Here is a 13,938-nt window from a genome sequence, read left to right as displayed (position 1 = left end):
GTTGAAGTGCTGGCTTCTCTGACAACAATGCAGCAGCCAGTATGTCCTCCTTCTAACTTTAGATTCTGCTCCTGAATGCTCTGGATTTGTTTGGACCAGAGAAGGTAGGCGCTTTTAAGGCGACCCCCCCACACGGCCGTTTTGGACGCCCCTCGGTTTGCCAGATATGAGAGCAGTTATCAGGTCAACAGGTGTTGCAGCGATGGAAGCGGGCAAGAGAAGTGGTTCAGATAGAAGTGATTGTACCCGACCTAAAAAGCCTCTGCATGTTTCTAATAAGCTCCACGAGCAGAAACGTGCTCAAACTAGGATCAATATTGGAGATGCTTTTGAAAAATGGAGAGAGGTTAGAACACAGAAAGGTTTACAGACCCATGCAGAGCTGGATAAACACTGAAGCTTCAGAGTCCACCACATGGTGACCTGCGTGAGCATCGACTCTAGAGAGGAGGGGGGGGGGGGGGGGGGAGAGACAGCTCTCTATGATGTTTAGAATTTAGACTGCAGTACCCATTTTAAACACTAGGGGTCAGAGTTACATATTGCTCCTTTCAGGCGTACACACCTGCAGCCTCCACGAAGAGTTTTTTTTTTTTAAATCTAAAGAAAGTTTGACAGAATGAGCACAGTAACACCAGCAGATTCTCTGGCTGCTAAACTTCTTGATAAGCAAGTTTTCATGAAGGCGGAGTTGGATCTATACGTTAACAGCTGCATAATGTCCATTGCAGTACAGTAACTACCTCTGCACAACACTGCCATCACACCCTGGAGACAAGTTTTGGCAGGCACAGCTGGATCTCCAATTGGAAGATGTGTGTGCATACATTAACATAACAATGAAGCCAGAGAGGTTTTAAGGAGAGAATAAAAAAGCACTGAAGATTTCCAAAGATCATTAAATGATGGCAAATCTCTATTTACAACATGTGTGCTTTACCTCAAGGTGAATGCTGGGGCTAGGCATACATTTGCATGAATTAGCATGTTTAAGGAGTGTGGGGATGCTGGCTTTTTTTGTAACAAACAGACAAAGTCGATAAATCAAAATGAGGGCCAGCCGCTCAAGTGATTGTTGTGCCTCTCTGGTCACCGTCGAGACACAGGAACGAGTGTGCAGAGGGCTCCGCAAAAGAGGGTGAAGCTCAGCGGTCCATGATTCCAAAATGAATATTTATAAGCAGGAGCCGGGTGGACTGCGCCTTAGGGGAAATAATTGGGTAGACAGGAAGAGACTGGAGCTACCATCTCTGTTCAGAGAGAGCAGAAGAAGTCATCGCAGTCATTATGGAGAGGATGCACTTCAGTAATGTCTATACGGCGCCCTCAGCTACAGGAGTTTGACGATTGTTTTTTAAAACTAGGAGCCAAATGTTGCAGTTGTAGTCGGAACACAAAGGTATAAATACATGTACGGGATTATTATTACCTGGGGACCTCTGGTAATCTTTAATAACTGCCGAGGATGTCTGTGTGTTTTTAATCCCGTGCAAAACGACCATGTTTGTAATTAGCAAATTCCAGGGCAGTTTACAGACCTGACGATAGACGTCCTGTCTGAATCTGCAGCTCAGCCATTTCTACAATTCTAGAATATAGAATATATCTTTATTGTCATTGCTATAAAAACAACAAAAAACAGTTTAGCAGCTCCTCCTCATTTGCAGCACACACACAGATGGACGATAAGACTGATTATGTAAAGACAAACAAAAATCACATCATAAGAAGCAAACAGTAGAAAGGCTCTGGAAATGTGCAAATGGTGCAAAGCAGCTGCCAGGTTCTAGAAAAGTGCACAGTGAACAATTCTACAATTCACTTAGCAGACCCTTTTATCCAAAGCGACGTACATCAGAGAGTAAGAACAACACAAGCAAGGATCTAGAGAAAAGGGAACAATGTCAGTAAGAGCAAACGATCAGCTTTGAGTCTGATTGGACACACAGGTGCTGACAGGAAGTGACCAGAGGCAAAGCACAACATTTGGGGCGGTATGTTTTTATTAAGAAGGTTTCTGCGGCTGTTTCCGCCCATTTTTTCACTCGAGAATAATGGAGGTGTCGGTGGACATTGTAAACAAAGGTTAGCTGCAAATTCAGCGGGCTCACACAGTATGAATATAAAGGTTTATAAACAGTACTGTATGCTCGTTGTTTGGTTGTTTGTAGACGTCTAAGTGAACTTGGTTTGGACGTCTTCTTCTTCTACTAAATATCCGGCAGGCTGTACTCTGTAAAGTGTGATGCTGCCCCCAGAAACAAAGTGTTTAACATACTGTACAGCACCTCAATGTTTTCAAGTGACCTTCAGGCCTTACACATCCTGTGGGAATGCGCCGCACCGGACACTGACGTTGAGGGCTAATTCCTAAAATGACCAGAGGTCCCCAGGTCATACTAGGGCGAGTAGGGCTGAAGGTAAACTGGGAAAAAACAACTTTATTCTACACATTAAGAAATAAAAAAACTGAGGTTGTTCTGTAACTGGTGGTGGATATGTGTCATAATGAGCAGTTTGAATAAAACCCAAACTAGCTGAACTATCACATTCAATCAATCAATCAATTAAACTTTATTTATATAGCACCTTTCAGACAAATTCAATTGCAGTTCAAAGTGCTTTACAAGAGTGCAGAAAAGTTATTGACGAAAAAGTATTTTATAAAATCATTGAGAGACTAATGCACACCAATAAGAATCAAAAAAATATATAAAAATGAAAAAATAAAATACGACACGTAAAAGCAATAAGATATTAAAATGAATACATAGGAGAAGAATATTTAAAATTGTAGTAGGATAAAAAAGACAAAACAATAATGTTAAGATTTGAATTTAAATAAAGCACTATATGAATACATCAGAAGCTGTGCTAAGCTAATGGGAAGCCCCCATTAAGCACCTAGCTGAAACCACAGCTTCCATTCCCTCCTCCCAGCGTAAGTGGACTCTGATAAAGTTGCTCCTTGATGCATTAATATCTCCTTCCTCCCAACTGGGCTGCGGGGGCCAACTTCCGAACAGCACCCAGCCATATCCTCGCCTGACATGCACTCTTTAATTATTTCTTTCTATGAGTGTTGGAGCGAAACGAGGGGAAGGGGAAAAGTGATGACATACCTCTAATGAACGCTTGAATAAATAATACTGCTGTCTAAGCTTAAGGCGTCTTCTACCCGCCTTACTGGGAGAGGAGAGGAAGCTGAGAGAGGTCGCTTATGAAGAAGAAAAAAAAAACTACAGACAGAGGTAGAGAACACCTGGAACTACACTCACCTCTGTTGTGTGAGATTCAGCTTCAGCTTGTTTACACCATCGGCCTCTGATTCTCTCTGCTGCTCGTGTCTTTTGTCAGCGGTGGGCAGTCAGGATTAAACGCTACAAAGACAAGTTTCAGACATTTATATATTTAAGTTTACTCCGTGTGTGAATGATGAAGGAGCGAGGATCATTGAAGAGAAAAAAAATCAAAGCTGCTGGTCTGATTCAACACAACATTACGTAAGAGTCCTCGGGCAAAAGAAGGAAAATCGATGTTAAGATTAAAGTCGACATGTTGAGAATAAAACATAAAATTTAGGATGATTTTTTTTATTTATTTGAAGCGCAAGTTGATGAAATATTCATATAACTTTTCCAGCTGACATTTTTATTTATTTTATAATAATTATTATTAATATATTATTAATAATATTATACAATGATTTTTTTGTCACAAAATCCAAAATTAAAGAACAATACAGCCCAGACGTTAACGTATCATGACATGCTTAGCTTTGAATCCTGACCCTTGTATCTCAGATTGTTGCCAGAACACAACGCTGCTTTATTCTACACCCATTCCAACGAAGAGAACCAAATCCCATTTTTTCTTCCGCTCTTTCAATATGTTTTTGGGCCGTGCACATTTTGTTCCAGAGTGAAATGATTCACCTGAGCAGCAGCTGGATGTTTTTACTCTTGTGTGTGTGTGTGTTACCAATTGTCCTTCTCTGTGGCTGTTTCTCTACTTATCAGAGGCAGTGTGAGATTGAGGGCCATCACCCGCACTCTGTTGCCATAGTGAACACAGACGGAGGGCATCTTGAGTGACAGCTGATCCCACCACACACATTTTCTCCTGCTTCATGCTTCCTCATGCTCCACTTTCTGTGCAGTCACCTCTTACACAGACACTCAGTCACTGACACATGTAACTGATCGCCTGTCTCGTCTCATGTCACCACACCGGGGTCCAGGACTCCCAAGACTCTGCAGTGCAGTCTTTTTCTGAATTAAACTCAGTCACATACCGGGTGCTGACGTGATCCTCCAAATCCACCCTGTGATCCAAACACACTTTTTTTAATGCATCTTGAATAAGATTTACTCTATTTACATGCACACAATGTTTGAACTAGTATTATGAGGCAAACAATACTCAAGCTTTGAAACATCCTTTTTAAGTCTCTAGATTATAATTATCCATGTGATGTTACCTGTCAGCTGGAAGTCTGCAGACATGTTTAGACACATCAGGTGTGCGTGCATGCTGCTTTCAGACGCTGTCAGCTAATGTGTTTCTTTCTTTCCTTCCTTCACTTTGTGTTTGAGTAGATCGGTCAGCTGGTGTTTAAGGGGATGAAGCGCCTCAACAGGATCCAGTCTCTGGTGTTCGAGACGGCCTACAACACCAACGAAAACCTCCTCATCTGTGCTCCGACCGGCGCCGGCAAGACCAACATCGCCATGCTCACCGTCCTGCACGAGATCCGCCAGCACCTGCAGCCCGGCGGCGTCATCAAGAAGGACGAGTTCAAGGTGTGACGCTGACACACAAACGCACAGTACACGGGTTATTATTATACCTGGACTGACTGTTTCTTCTTTCACTCATATTTGTTGATTGCGATTAATCTCATGCTGTTTTGTCCCTTCAGGCTCTCCATAGATAGTGGTCCTCAGTGTCTCCCTTTGGTCTCAGTGATGTAAAAGAAGGACACTGCTGCATCTTTGAATGTCTCATTTCACTTTAACAATCTCTCAGACAGCTCAGCTGACGAGTCCAAAGTCATATCCACCTTATGACATCACACATTGACCTTTGCTACCGTGCCTTTGAGCTGTTTGACCTCACTTTGGGATCCTTAACCACTTCCTGTTTCTGGGCTTAACTTCATGTCCTAACCTTCACTCTACCAGAAGGGCCTTACTGTATTTCAAAATAAAAGCACACAGCAAGTAGCTTAACATAGCACAAAATTTCAAAATAAAAGCTTCACAATTTTTATTTTTAAATGTAAAAGAATTTCAAACATACTGTTCAGTTAAAATGTGATTACAACCCTAATGGAAATTCAATTTTACATGACTTCACCAGGTTACATAACCATCTCTCAGACGAATCTCCCCCCTGAAAATTCAGATTGTGAATTTATTTGCTGTATTCTCGTGTATTTTCATGACGTAATTTATGGTGTAAGTTTTCTTTATATGGAATTATCGATGGTCTACAAGTAGTGTGTACCCCGCTTTAGTGTCCTATTGTGACTCACACTCACATAAATAATGTAGACTTTCAAAAGGCTTTCATGTAGGCTTACACACACACACACACACACACACAAACACAGTGGCAGCCAGTGACAGTGGACACTTTTCATACATCACCATTAAACTTCAGCCCGTGCAGGTGGCTGGCGTCATATTTCTCAATAAATTGTGATTTGTGCAGGTTGCCAGGGAACAAATGATCCCGCCTGTGTTTGTTCATTTATCACCACAGTGTCCTTCCAGTCCCACTCTGCTGTACTGCCTCCCTCCCCCTCCCCAACCACACCTCCATCCTCTACACCCCCCCTATCTGTTCTCTGTCCCATTCATCTCTTTACCCCCCTCTCTCCTCTCTCTGCAGATCATATACGTGGCTCCGATGAAGGCCTTGGCAGCTGAGATGACTAATTACTTCAGTAAGCGTTTGGAGCCACTGGGCATCGCTGTTAAAGAACTCACTGGAGACATGCAGCTAACCAAAGGAGAGATCCTGCGAACACAGGTACACACACGCGCGCACACACACACACTGAGACTTTGTTATGTCTCAAAATAAAAGCTCAAACTAAGAGAACATAAAGTAGTCCCTCCTCCAGCGTCCCTCTCTGCAGCTCTTGTACAGTGTGTTCTCTAGCACCCCCATGTGGATTAAATTATGACATTTTATTAAAGGGTGCATCATCATTCATCCTCTAAATGCATCAGTAACAATTAAACTTTCCACAAATGTAAATAAACCACACGTCTCGTTTGATATTTGGCTAGTTGAATTTATGCCTGAGTGCAGAAGAATGATGACAAAACACTCAAGTGTGTGTCAACATGTGATATCAAAATACCACCAAGATTGTCTTAGTTTGCAGACAGTAATGTTTTCATTCACTGTCTCATATTTTAGTTTACAAAAATATCATCAAAACACTTTACAGTCTTATTCTTTAAAGGAAGAATGTGCAATCAATAAATGATAAAGTCTGTCCTGTGTAAATGTGTCTCTGAGTCATGACTGTCTACAATGAGGGAGAAGCTTGAGTCCCGCTGGCTGTGTTGTTGTCAGAGCCGTGTTTACATGGACGGGACGGCCGGCTCCTCCCCTTGTGTATAAAAGCTGTTTTAGTCAAGAACTAGAGAGAAGAAGAAGAACATACTCACTGATTATTTGGATGTTAGTAAGAGTTTTTAGATCACGCTCATTCTGTGTCAGTTCAAATGTGAAGCTACGAGCTAACTAAAGAGCGCTAACATTAGCATGCTAACACAACAACGCAGGACACAGGTGATTGCAGCTCGAGCAAAGGACCATTTTGGAGGTTACAACATCTCATGTGAAATATGAACTTTCTCATTTATACATTTTGTGCAGCTGGTTGCTGTCGATGTCTTTCTGCACACTGAAGTCGTTTTCACACTTGAACGTGAACGCAAACAGCAGACTTTCTCTCTTTCTGACTTTAATAGAAATCTTTACTGCCAGCCCCATCGGGTAAATTATCATCACTGTGTATGACTCTGTTGCTTTGTCCACCACCTCCACAGTGTTCTTTTTACATCATGTCTATCCCCCAGAGACAGCCAACCCCCTCCCCGTCAAGAAACAGAAAACATCCCAAAAATCCTGACAAAGCTGGAGCCAGGGAGTGTTTTCATTTGTGCTTTATTTAAATGCCCACTTGACATAAGTGCAGATTTATTTTTTGATGATTGGCAAATGAACAAATGTTTTTGGGCACCGAGGAAAAGTGATGGAGATAAACTGAGACAGCAAATGAAGCTACCAGGGTAATCGATTAATGGACAACAAAGCCTGAGCCAAAGTTTGCACAATGTCAGCAGCTCTTTCACACGTTCTTTATTTGATCTTTCCAAAAAACGGACCCTCACTGTCCTAGTAAGAATTTACATTGTTAGTATCAGAGATTTGATGGGAAAGCGTTCATTAATTTGAGATATTAACGCTCATCTTGAACACTTTTATTTGATCCTGAGGTAAAACTCACTGGATCTATTTCAAGCTTACAACATACTGTTCACTGTGCCGATTTCCCTTTAAGCTCCACTGTTATATTCTCATCACTGTATCACTGATGTAGAGTATTAAAACTATAACATTAGAATCTGATGTTATTATTATTATTATGATTTTATTACCTGTCTACTTAGAAGCCTCAGCATTGATGTTACTTTTCTATAATTCTACAATTCACTTAGCAGACACTTTGATCCAAAGAGTCGTACATCAGAGAGTAAGAACACAAATGAGGATCTAAAGAGGAGGAGACAACATCAGAAAGTGCAAACAAACAGCTTTAAGTCACACGGGTGCTAACAGGAAGTGACCAGAGGCAGAGCACTACTTCGAGAGCTGCTCTTCATAATTCCAATCAGCATAGAAAACATCTTAAAATTGGCATTTAAAAAAAAAAAAAACATCAATAATCAACCAATAATATCAGTAAGTGTGTGTGTGTTTATAAAGAGCTGGGTCTTTAGCTTTTTCTAAAGGTGCAAAGGGACTCTAGACCTGGATGAGAGAGTTTACTTTTCATTTTTAATTCATGTCCACTTGTCAAAATGAGAATGTTTCCAGCACGGTACAAGCAGACGCTAGTGGTTTTACATTCATCGTCAGGTTTCTAAGCCTCAAGAAAGTTTCTGTATCCTCTGATTGGCTGATTCATCAGCTTATTGGTTGATGGGGAACAAACGGCTTTACACTTCATCGATGATACAGACACGAGAAAATAACCATGGAGCTTGAAGGCAGATCTGCTCAGTTAATGTTACATAGTTAGCTAAGTTAACTTTAGGCTTTTATAAAAGTTCACGATGAGCGTCGATAATTAAAACACCTGAGTGTGACGTCATGGCAACATGCACCACCCTGTGGAGATTATGGCTTATTAAAAATTAGATCTGGAAACCTTATAATAAACATTCTCTACTCCTTCTGTATGACCACGTTTCCATGCAGTGTTTCTGATAAACAGAACCGTGTGTGGTACACTGATTCACTTTTACTTTGCATCATAAATCAGAAAACTCAGCCGCAAAAATGTCAATTAATTCATAAACCTGACAAACAGAGATGATGTGTGTTACGCTTTTGTTTGGTGTTTTTTAGAAGAAGCTTGTTTTGTGTTACACATTTTGCTTTAGTTTGTTAATAAATCCCTTTTAACTTTGTTAAAATTTCTTTTCCCTGGGTTTTAAGTAATTGTTACGTTCCCTGAGATGGCTAGGGGATGAGGGGAGTAACAATAAATTAAAACCCAGGGAAAAGAAATAGGAACTAAATATAAGCAAAGTTAAAAGGGATTTATTAACAAACTAAAGCAAAATGTGTAACACAAAACAAGCTTCTTCTAAAAAACACCAAACAAAAGAGAAGACAATCTATCTTAAACACAATTCAAAACTAACAATCAAGATGTCACTGTGATTAGCAAAGAGCAGAGGGACACGGCTGGCAGGTCAAGATTCAGGAGCATTTTCTTTTTTATCACCAATTAACTTATAATTCACTCTGACAGAACTTTAACTATAGTTTAAAGCAACTAAAAGTAGCCCAATAGGGGGCGCTGTATAGCCTAGCGGTTGTGTTGCGTGCCTTGTGTATAGAGGCTGAAGTCCTCATCGCAGCTGCCTTGGGTTCCAATCCAACCTCAGCTCTTCACTGCATGTCAACCCCCACTCTCTCCTCAAAACCTTTCCTGTGCTGTAAAAATAAAAACATAAAGGTGTGTGAAATCTTCCAATAAACATGCTGAAAAAGATGTTTAAAAGGTGAGACATTTTGAAGGAGACAGAGCCTCTGACTTGTAGACAGGATCAATAGTTTACTTGTCACTGTCATGTAGACTGTCTCAGGTGTAAAGGTGAGATCTCTTTACCCTCGAGCACACATGTAAAGTGTTCCCGCCTCTTCCTTCGATGAGCTCACCTGTCAGTCAGTCAGTCAGTCAGTCAGTCAGTCAGTCAGTCAGTCAGTCAGTCAGTCGCCTCCACATGTCCCTGTGGGATCTTATGAAATATACAGCAGGAGGTAAGAAAAGTAGCCAGACGCTCTTAACTTTCCCCACATTCTGCAGAATCGCTGATGGATCACTCAAGGTTTCCTGTTCAAAGCAGCACTTCTGTCTGCACTTAGTAGTAGTTACCATGGATACGGCGTAGTAAAGACGGAGAGTAGTGTGTGTGGTGATAACGCTTACATCAGAGTAAAAGAGAGAGAGAGAGAGATTTTTTTATCATCACAGGTTTAATCATTTTCTATTTAAAGGTATAGTATGTAGAATGTTTACATTAAAACACCTTTAATTAATAAAAAATAACTAAGCCTGTTATATAAGTTTTAGTTGAGTACTTACATTCCCTCAGTTAACATTTATCAAAGCCAGTTGTAACGGGACGTGTCTTGCTGGCAGCGGCCATGATGAGCCGCCCAGACAGACACAAAATGTCTATCGTTGCCATGGAAACGCTGGATGTTACTTCAAAGACCGCAACATTCTCGCTAAATCTTGAGACTTTACAAATCCTCTCAGCGACTTTTTTTTTGTCAAGCGCTACTAGCGACAAATCCAGCGACTTTTTCTGGTCTTTGGAGACTTTGCTGTCGTAAGCCCCTCCCCCATCCCAAAGCACTCCCAGCAGTCTCAGCTGCAGTCAGAACAGAGAGGAGACCTACTCACACCGCTCCGCGTACAGAAAGCTGCTGTACTGTTGCTGTATGTGCTGATAAAAACAGCATGTAAATTATACTCGGATATCACTCCCATGATTCCCCACCAGCCTTTGTTATTGTTTTCATTGAGAGTGGATTTTACATCCCGTGCGTTTAAAGCATCTTTAAATTATTGAATTCATTTAACTGCATCTAACTAATGACACAGACACAGTTCCTCCCACAATAATTGGAGTAAATCCCACGCACGCTGTCCGGCTGCCTCAAAGACTTACCACATCACCAGTAATAATAATCACTTTATGTGTGAAGCACCTTTAAAAACAGACGTGTTCAAAGTGATTTAACAGACAAAGCAAAATCAGGAAGTCAGGAATATAAAAGGATAAGCGTCAATAATCAGACAAAAGGTGATTATATTATGCAAAAGTAAAACATCAACAAGAATAAAGGTGAATGAAGGTCGAAACAAAAGGTCAGAGAAGGGTGTGGTAACAGGTACATGCATGTCGTACCCAACATCATGAGATCTGTGTCGCTCACTGTTGCAATAAACGTTTATGATTTCAGAAATTAAACCGTCTGTGGGAGCCTTTAGAGATTCAGAATACTTTATTAATCCCAGAGGGGAAATTCAGTTTCACAGCCTACCAAGTCATTGGGGAAGCCATGCAGAAGTTTCTTTCTCTATTGTAAAAAGAGGATGGGTCTTTTTTTTTAATGAGGCCAAAGAAAAAAGGAAGTTAAGCTGCGGGTTAAGCACATATTTAGAGAACCCGTCTCCTGCAGCTCCGAGCCAGGCGCAGGTTGGTAGATCCAGCCCTAAAAGACTGAAATATGAAGACTGAGAGAAACATGCATATCTGTTAAATCCAAAAGTGGAGAGTTGGATTTGAGAGATTGCTGTGCTTAGAGTTAAAGTTTATAAGCCTTGTGAGACTTATGAATACAGAAGGAACGGGTTTTTGGTTGGGAGTGTGCAGGGGGGTGCTGAGGTTTATTCCTCTGAAATGAGGCCAATTCCAGCTAATCTGAAGGTGTATTAAAGTTGCATTTCTATCATGTCGTGTGAAAAGATTTCACAAAGAGAATGATTAGTCAGATCTCCTGCAGCTCTGCAGCTTCACTCTCTCTCTCTCTCTCTCTCCTCACTTAGCGTTCGGTCTCACTGCGTTAGCGTCAGTGCGTTTACACGGTAGCGGTGCAGGGGGAAAGGGCTGTCCGTATTTAAACAGGCCCCCCCCCCCCCCCGAGTGATGCCACAAACTGTAACCTTGGCCTGTCTTCTGTCTCTCCTCAAAGTCCTCGCTGCCTCTTTCATCACGCCCTTTTGATGTACAGGCTGGAGAGGGGGCTCTGGCAGGACTTCAGTCATTTCAAGGTGCACCAAAAGCAAGGCGTGAAGGATCAAAACTCAACCAATACTGGTTGAATTAAGAGCTTATCTATAGTGGGACTGACAGGTTTCATCCTGCGGCCTTCATCGGGGTCATTATGTAGAGCCTTCTATTGAACAACGAGCAGACACCAACATAGAAGGATAAATAAAACACAGATAATCACTTTTACATGGTGATTAACGAGGAACAACCAGGTACTCACACACACGTGGTAAAGATTATGTTAGAGGAATAATGTGCAGCAATCTGATTATTCATATAACAAACATCCAGTTCACTTTTGTGGAGTAAAGACTTAAAAAGAGAGTGAAGTCAAACTCCCTCTGGGGTTTGTTAATCTAGTATTGTTGTACTCGAAATTGGTCTCTGTTCTTTTGTCTGCAGAAAGTTTGAGACTTAAACTTGTCATGCCATGTTGATGATGTCTTTAATACGTTACCTGAGCGACTGTTATAGTACTTGAAATCGGTCTTGGTCTCCAGACTTTTTTTTGAAGGTCTCGGAATCGAAAGCATTTGTCTCGGCCTCAGACTGGGCGGACTAGTGATTTTAAATCTAAACCACCACTAACAGGCTATTTTTCCACGTCTGATTAGAGGAACAAATCTAAAAGAACAAATATCTTAAAGTAGTTTGTAGTTTGATTTGTATCCTCCGGTCACGGACACAACTTTCCCGGTGATCCGGTCTCAGTGAGTGACACGCCCCCTTAACACAAGATGAGGATTTTTCAGTGATAATTATGGTCTTGGTCTCGCCCTGCCTTGGCCTTGGCCTTGGTCTCGCCCTGCCTTGGTCTTTGTCTTGGTCTCGCCCTGCCTTGGTCTTGGTCTTGTCTTGGTCTCAACCTGCCTTGGTCTTGTCTTGGTCTTGGTCTCGCCCTGCCTTGGTCTTTGTCTTGGTCTCGCCCTGCCTTGGTCTTTGTCTTGGTCTCGCACTGCCTTGGTCTTGGTCTTGGTCTCGCCCTGCCTTGGTCTTTGTCTTGGTCTCGCACTGCCTTGGTCTTGTCTTGGTCTTGGTCTCGCCCTGCCTTGGTCTTGGTCTTGTCTCGGTCTCACCCTTCCTTGGTCTTTGTCTTGGTCTCGCCCTTCCTTGGTCTTTGTCTTGGTCTCGCCCTGCCTTGGTCTTGGTCTTGTCTTGGTCTCGCCCTGCCTTGGTCTTGGTCTCGCCCTGCCTTGGTCTTGTCTTGGTCTCGCCCTGCCTTGGTCTTGTTCTTGGTCTCTCCCTGCCTTGGTCTTGGTCTTGGTCTTGTCTTGGTCTCGCCCTGCCTTGGTCTTGGTATTGTCTTGGTCTCGCCCTGCCTTGGTCTTGGTCTTGTCTGGGTCTCGGAGCTCTCTGGTCTCTTGGTCTGGACTAGTGTGGTCTTGACTAACACTATGTTGATCTCAGGTCTGTGTTCACTCAGAGGATTAAATTGTATTCCTTCATGTCTTTCCGTGTGAACCCCTCTCTCTTGCTGTTAGCCTTCCACCAGGTTGGGGGATAAAAGAGACGGCTCCACCCACTCAGGGGAGCTGTGTCTGGCAGCGTTATAACGGAGTGTGTTTTCACAAGATTACAACAGAAAGAGAACCAACAGACTTTCCAAACCGAAGAAAAAAACGTCTATGGCCTAAAGACCACTCACACGAGTCAAACAAACCGGATTTTGGGGGTCAAACGTGCTTGGGTTCAGTACAGATTGCCTCGTGTGAGTTCACCCTAAAGCACAAGGCTGTAGTCCTACAATGCTTTGGTCAGCTCAGTTGTATTTCTTCATGATGAAACAATAAACATTGGATCACTTACAATAATAAGAAATGGATTCATGAAACACCTGGAACCAAAGAAAAGATCTCTGGTTCTCGTTAAAGAGTTCTCACATGGGAGGCTAAGTGTGCTAAGCTAACACGCCGAGGATCAGATGATATGGGTTCACATACCCTCAGCTTGTTTGAACGAGCTGCTGCTGTGGGACTGCTGAACCTTCTAACAGTCTACAGTGAATTATGTTTCTGTTTTTAATTGAATTCTTCAGTTTTGTTCCTAAGCCAAACATCATCCAACAAAAGAGCAGAGCAGTTCTCATTGAAGTCATGATTATCGTACGTGGCTAATTGTGAGTGGCTTTCTTCGGGCTTACACACTGAACTCTCTCTAACACACACACAGTTTTGCACAACAATGCCAAACTGAGGTGTGTCAATAAGCCGTTAGTAGATCACACATCAAAATCCACTAAATGTCTTTTCCTCTAACGTCCCCTTTACGTCTTCCTCCCACCCACCTCTTCCTCCCACATCCTCCTCTCTCCATGGCTGCGATAGTCACCATGGAAACA

At 42.2% G+C, this 13,938-nt stretch overlaps 1 protein-coding gene across 4 annotated transcripts in view; it reads left to right on the top strand.

The window, feature by feature from the left end:
- Positions 1-13,938, top strand: part of ascc3 (activating signal cointegrator 1 complex subunit 3) — a 138,468-nt gene that overhangs the window by 40,263 nt on the left and 84,267 nt on the right. For all 4 annotated transcript variants that reach the window (XM_061049534.1, XM_061049537.1, XM_061049536.1 and 1 more), the window contains exons 9-10: positions 4,599-4,802; positions 5,896-6,036. In XM_061049534.1, coding sequence (XP_060905517.1) covers positions 4,599-4,802; positions 5,896-6,036 — 345 coding nt within the window. The remainder of the gene's footprint in view (positions 1-4,598; positions 4,803-5,895; positions 6,037-13,938) is intronic.

The sequence above is a fragment of the Labrus mixtus genome, chromosome 11 (genome assembly GCF_963584025.1).
Source record: "Labrus mixtus chromosome 11, fLabMix1.1, whole genome shotgun sequence".
Taxonomy (NCBI): Eukaryota; Metazoa; Chordata; class Actinopteri; order Labriformes; family Labridae; genus Labrus; species Labrus mixtus.
This window is presented reverse-complemented; position numbering and strand designations above follow the sequence as displayed.